The sequence below is a fragment of the Schistocerca gregaria genome, chromosome 2, assembly GCF_023897955.1.
Source record: "Schistocerca gregaria isolate iqSchGreg1 chromosome 2, iqSchGreg1.2, whole genome shotgun sequence".
Classification (NCBI taxonomy): domain Eukaryota; kingdom Metazoa; phylum Arthropoda; class Insecta; order Orthoptera; family Acrididae; genus Schistocerca; species Schistocerca gregaria.
This window is the reverse complement of record NC_064921.1, coordinates 541,092,369-541,097,030: the sequence shown is the minus strand read 5'-3', so window position 1 is coordinate 541,097,030 and position 4,662 is coordinate 541,092,369. Positions and strand designations below refer to the sequence as shown.

The 4,662-nt window shown below is 40.8% G+C and overlaps 1 protein-coding gene across 12 annotated transcripts in view; it reads left to right on the top strand.

Annotated features, from left to right (window-relative positions):
* The window catches only part of LOC126331324 (uncharacterized), a 4,891-nt gene extending 3,293 nt beyond the window's left edge, over nucleotides 1-1,598 (top strand). For 7 of the 12 annotated variants that reach the window (XM_049996464.1, XM_049996472.1, XM_049996466.1 and 4 more), the window contains 6 exons: nucleotides 1-9; nucleotides 96-344; nucleotides 435-558; nucleotides 697-923; nucleotides 1,010-1,258; nucleotides 1,349-1,598. The exon at nucleotides 1-9 is cut by the window's left edge and continues 218 nt beyond it. In XM_049996464.1, coding sequence (XP_049852421.1) covers nucleotides 1-9; nucleotides 96-344; nucleotides 435-558; nucleotides 697-923; nucleotides 1,010-1,258; nucleotides 1,349-1,483 — 993 coding nt within the window. In that variant the 3' untranslated portion in view covers nucleotides 1,484-1,598. The remainder of the gene's footprint in view (nucleotides 10-95; nucleotides 345-434; nucleotides 559-696; nucleotides 924-1,009; nucleotides 1,259-1,348) is intronic. The other 5 variants (XM_049996474.1, XM_049996471.1, XM_049996468.1 and 2 more) reach the window with 5 other exon arrangements.
* Nucleotides 1,599-4,662: the final 3,064 nt, after the last annotated feature.

Genomic DNA, 4,662 nt, shown 5'->3' with positions numbered 1-4,662 from the left:
TACATTGATGTAAGGATCTCCACCTATACTAGTTGCAGACCGACGCAATATACTTTTATTGTGGATACGTTAAATTGTTACCTTCTTCTCCACAGTTCCTCAACTACCTGCAAGAGTCCGGCCTCGATGTCTACAAATACGTGAACGCTCTACACGACTTCCTGGGACTGCCCCAGCTTACCCCTCCATCCAAGCTGAGACGCGCCAGGAGCATCCGTTCCATGGTCGACGAGATTCTCGCCATCTTGCCATTGGACGAACTCCGGGCTCTGTTCGACGAGAAGCTGGAAACCAGCCCCGACTTCAAGGAACTGTACGACAGGATCAGGTCTCCCGAATTCCAGGTGATTCGTCATGTCTTGATCAGTAGTTATGTGACCTATTTGGAGGATACTTAGTACTTGAAGGTTATTTGGGCTTTTTATCTGTTGTAGTCGATCGTGGAAACTCTGAACTCGCTGCCAGAGTACCAGGAGCTGCTCCAGAAACTGAGGGACGCTGGCATCGACGTCGACGCATTCATTGACCTGATTCGCGGTCTTTTCGGCCTGCCAACAAGTAAGTAACACACTATGTAGCGTAAGTAATGAAAGCATTAGTATCTAACAGGCAGTCTTTCGAAGATTGTTGCATTTCAGAGACAAGTGCACAATTTCGCTTCTAGAGTACTTAAAGTCTCTCTTTATTCTCTCTTAGGCTCCAGCAACAAGGTTCGACTCCATGTACGTGCCAAGAAGGCCAACCGCGACCTCCAGGATGACCTCAATGACTTCCTCGCCCTCATCCCCGTCGACGAAATTGTCGCTATCGTGCTCGACCACTTGGCCAACGACCCTGAGGTGCAGGCTGCTGTTCAGTACATACTCTCTGATGACTTCAAGAGCATTGTCCTGGCCATCGACGCTCTCCCAGAATACATTGATGTAAGGATCTCCACCTATACTAGTTGCAGACCGACGCAATATACTTTTATTGTGGATACGTTAAATTGTTACCTTCTTCTCCACAGTTCCTCAACTACCTGCAAGAGTCCGGCCTCGATGTCTACAAATACGTGAACGCTCTACACGACTTCCTGGGACTGCCCCAGCTTACCCCTCCATCCAAGCTGAGACGCGCCAGGAGCATCCGTTCCATGGTCGACGAGATTCTCGCCATCTTGCCATTGGACGAACTCCGGGCTCTGTTCGACGAGAAGCTGGAAACCAGCCCCGACTTCAAGGAACTGTACGACAGGATCAGGTCTCCCGAATTCCAGGTGATTCGTCATGTCTTGATCAGTAGTTATGTGACCTATTTGGAGGATACTTAGTACTTGAAGGTTATTTGGGCTTTTTATCTGTTGTAGTCGATCGTGGAAACTCTGAACTCGCTGCCAGAGTACCAGGAGCTGCTCCAGAAACTGAGGGACGCTGGCATCGACGTCGACGCATTCATTGACCTGATTCGCGGTCTTTTCGGCCTGCCTACCAGGAAATTTTAAATAAGAATTTTTAGCACATAAATACAACGTGTTATTGCCTGTTGTGTGCATTATGGGAAGACTGAAGTGTTGTTTTCGAACTATGAGCACGTGAATAAATTATTTTCCAGCGTAATGTGAATTGTTTACTGTTATATTTCATTCTGACTTCTTTATCATTCCTTATGTTCCTTTGTACGTCCTGTTACATCTGAAAACAATACAATACTCATTAACTTCTAAATCTGAGCATGTTTTGAGCGTTTTTTGTTGATGTGGCTACTGTTGATGAGTCCCAAATTACACACAGAACACTGTTTCCAGACATTTTTTTTGCAAACCCTCCATTTTCTTTGGTTCAGCAGTGTTGTGCGTTCAATCACATGTCCGTTTCCAAAAGTCCTGAGTTCAATTGGAACACATGAAAGGGATGATTTTGTGTATGATGGATATCCTGCCCATTTCGGATCAGAAGCAGCAGATGATCTTGCTACCATCCTCCGGAAATGAAGCAGTGGAATATTTTCATTCGAGAGGCAGTAGATGATGTGCGCGTTGACCAACGCTACGTCTAATGCATTGGTGAAGAATGGGAAGAACCATTTCTTACCTCCAGTTCTCATACGATATTTCCGCACATTCCAGTCCAGTTTGTCCACACTTCCCATACGACTGTTATATTCTGAAATCATTCTTGGCTGTGGAACCTGCACTTCTCTGTTCTCAGCTTTGCTCCATCTCCTTAGCTTACTGGATGCACTGTTTCATGGTTTGACAGGAGCCTAACACAATTTTTATCCTTCCGCATAGCTGCCATTATCTGCGTATTCTTGTCAAATCTATACTGTCATACGCTCCTCTTCGTTTCTTCTTCATGCTGTTATCAGCTTCTATTGGACAGTTATTCATTTGGTTCATATGAGTAGTTCCAGTTGCCCTTATTCTCGTTTCTGATGGCTCTTTCATAAAACAGTAGCTCGTGAAAAAGTTATCAAAGTATACTTTGTGAAGTTCAGGAGTTTGCAGAAAATAAATCGTATTCAACAGAACTGATCCGCAAAATCCCAGAACCGAAGCATCAATTGTATCCTTCGATTTTCCTTCATAGAATGGCATATGGTAACAGAAAGTGCTTTGAAAACAGCACATGACCTACTGTTTGAATTCAAATCTCACTGGTTTCCTGCGAATGAACTGTTTTAGGTAATGGTGTCTATAATATTGTACCCTTTCCTCACCAGTGCTCAGCCTGCAGAAATGAAACATGCCTGTACACAGATATTGGCAGTTATTTACATAATAATACAACTTATGCTATTTTGAAAATGTGCATTTCTTGTAACGCTGAAAAACGTAGCCTCTTCACAAAAATAAAAGTGTACAGCTCACTCGTTTAACAACTGACGAAACCTCATTGTAAGTGCTCAACACAGGTCTGGACAACAATGGGAAATACTGCCAGCATTATTACAATTGCAAAATTTCCTTTACAAAGAAAAATCCCGAAATGGGGTTCATGGGACTTAATGGGTTAAGTATACTCCATACACAAACACATTGTGTGTTGTAGTTCAGTGGGTAGCGCGTTGGACATCTAAATCAAAGTCCACATGTTCAACCCCATTTTGTGGTAATTTTTTTTCCCTTTCATTTCCCTTCCTATTCCCTTCACTTAATACTACTGTCACCTTAAGTTTACTTTATTCGGAAAAATGCCACGTGAAAGCTTTAATTTCTGTATCTTATTACATTTTAATATCTGTTTTCATTTATTAGCTTCATTTTGCACCTGATCAATTTGAGACGAATCTCTAGAATGGTGTCAAGAAATTGGGGTCATACCTGGTGTAGCTCTTAATCTGAAGAATCTGAGAAACCATTTAACACTTTCTGACCACATTATTGTTCCCAGACATATCGTTGAAGATAATTTGCCACTTCCGACTGCATCCAATGAATCTGTTGTAAGGCCTTATGATTTTCACAAAGAGAAAATTGCTTGGAACCTACGAGGATATGTAATATGATCAGGGCATTACAATAAAATGAAAGTTGGTCTTTTAAACCATAGAGTTTCAGCAGTAGTTAGTATGCAGTAGAACAACAGATAATTTGAGGTTTTGCTTCGTCAACTGCATATTTTGTACACATCTTAATGCAGTAAGACATCTGTCTTATTTCAAAATGGATTACTTGTCGAACCTTGTGTCTCGAACAACTAGCCCACTTTACCTTATAATTACATGGGTGGGTCATACCTGATGTAACTCTTATTCTGAAGAATGGAGAATCAGACCTGCATGATTAGTTTGTGTCACTAATTTCATTTGTAGCTTATCTTACTTGTTGTCGTAACATCTGTAGATAAGAGCGCAGACGAGTGACTAATAATACGTGGACTACCTCACACGCATCTCGTAGTAATCTTAAGAGAGAAATAATAGCCAATGAGTTGTACCCGAAGGTGTAATCTCGTTATAACGCAATCCGAACGATTAGCGATCTGTAGTATACGAGATCTGATACCTCAACAGGTCTCTCCTGATTCCTAAAGATGATTCCTTAACGTTAGCAAATAAACCAAGTTTAATGGCAGAAAAAAATTCTACAATTCAGGCTGATAATATTGCAACTTAATTTTAGCTGCATTAATTAACAAAGGAATATCACTAAAATTCGATTTGCTTGTTCTGTTTGTTGTTTTTATTTCCTTTAATTCAGCCTGTTTCTAGTCCTGTGGAAAGAACAGTTTCCTCAGTTTAATTTATTTATTCATCTAAACATCTTTACAGATTATAGGGTACATCATTTACTTATAAATATGGTGCATGAACTTGCCCACTCACACACACACACACACACACACACACACACACACACACACACTTGCTAGTAAATAAAGTACAGAATATTTACCAGTAACATTCCATTACCGGTACATAAAATTGAATGAATTGCAAAGGACAGTCAAATGAAAAAGGTACGAATAGAACAAAAGTAAGTAAACTGTTTATTATTTCAAAAGCACTAACCATAACTGTTAATACATTTATCCTACTGTGAGATAAGATGGCCAATGTCTTCATCGAAAAACGTTTACTGTTACCCTACGCCAAAGAGAATGCTCTTATATATGAAACTAGGGCTAATATCTATACCTATGAAACCAGGAACAGAAACTTGATAAATGTCCCCAGGAG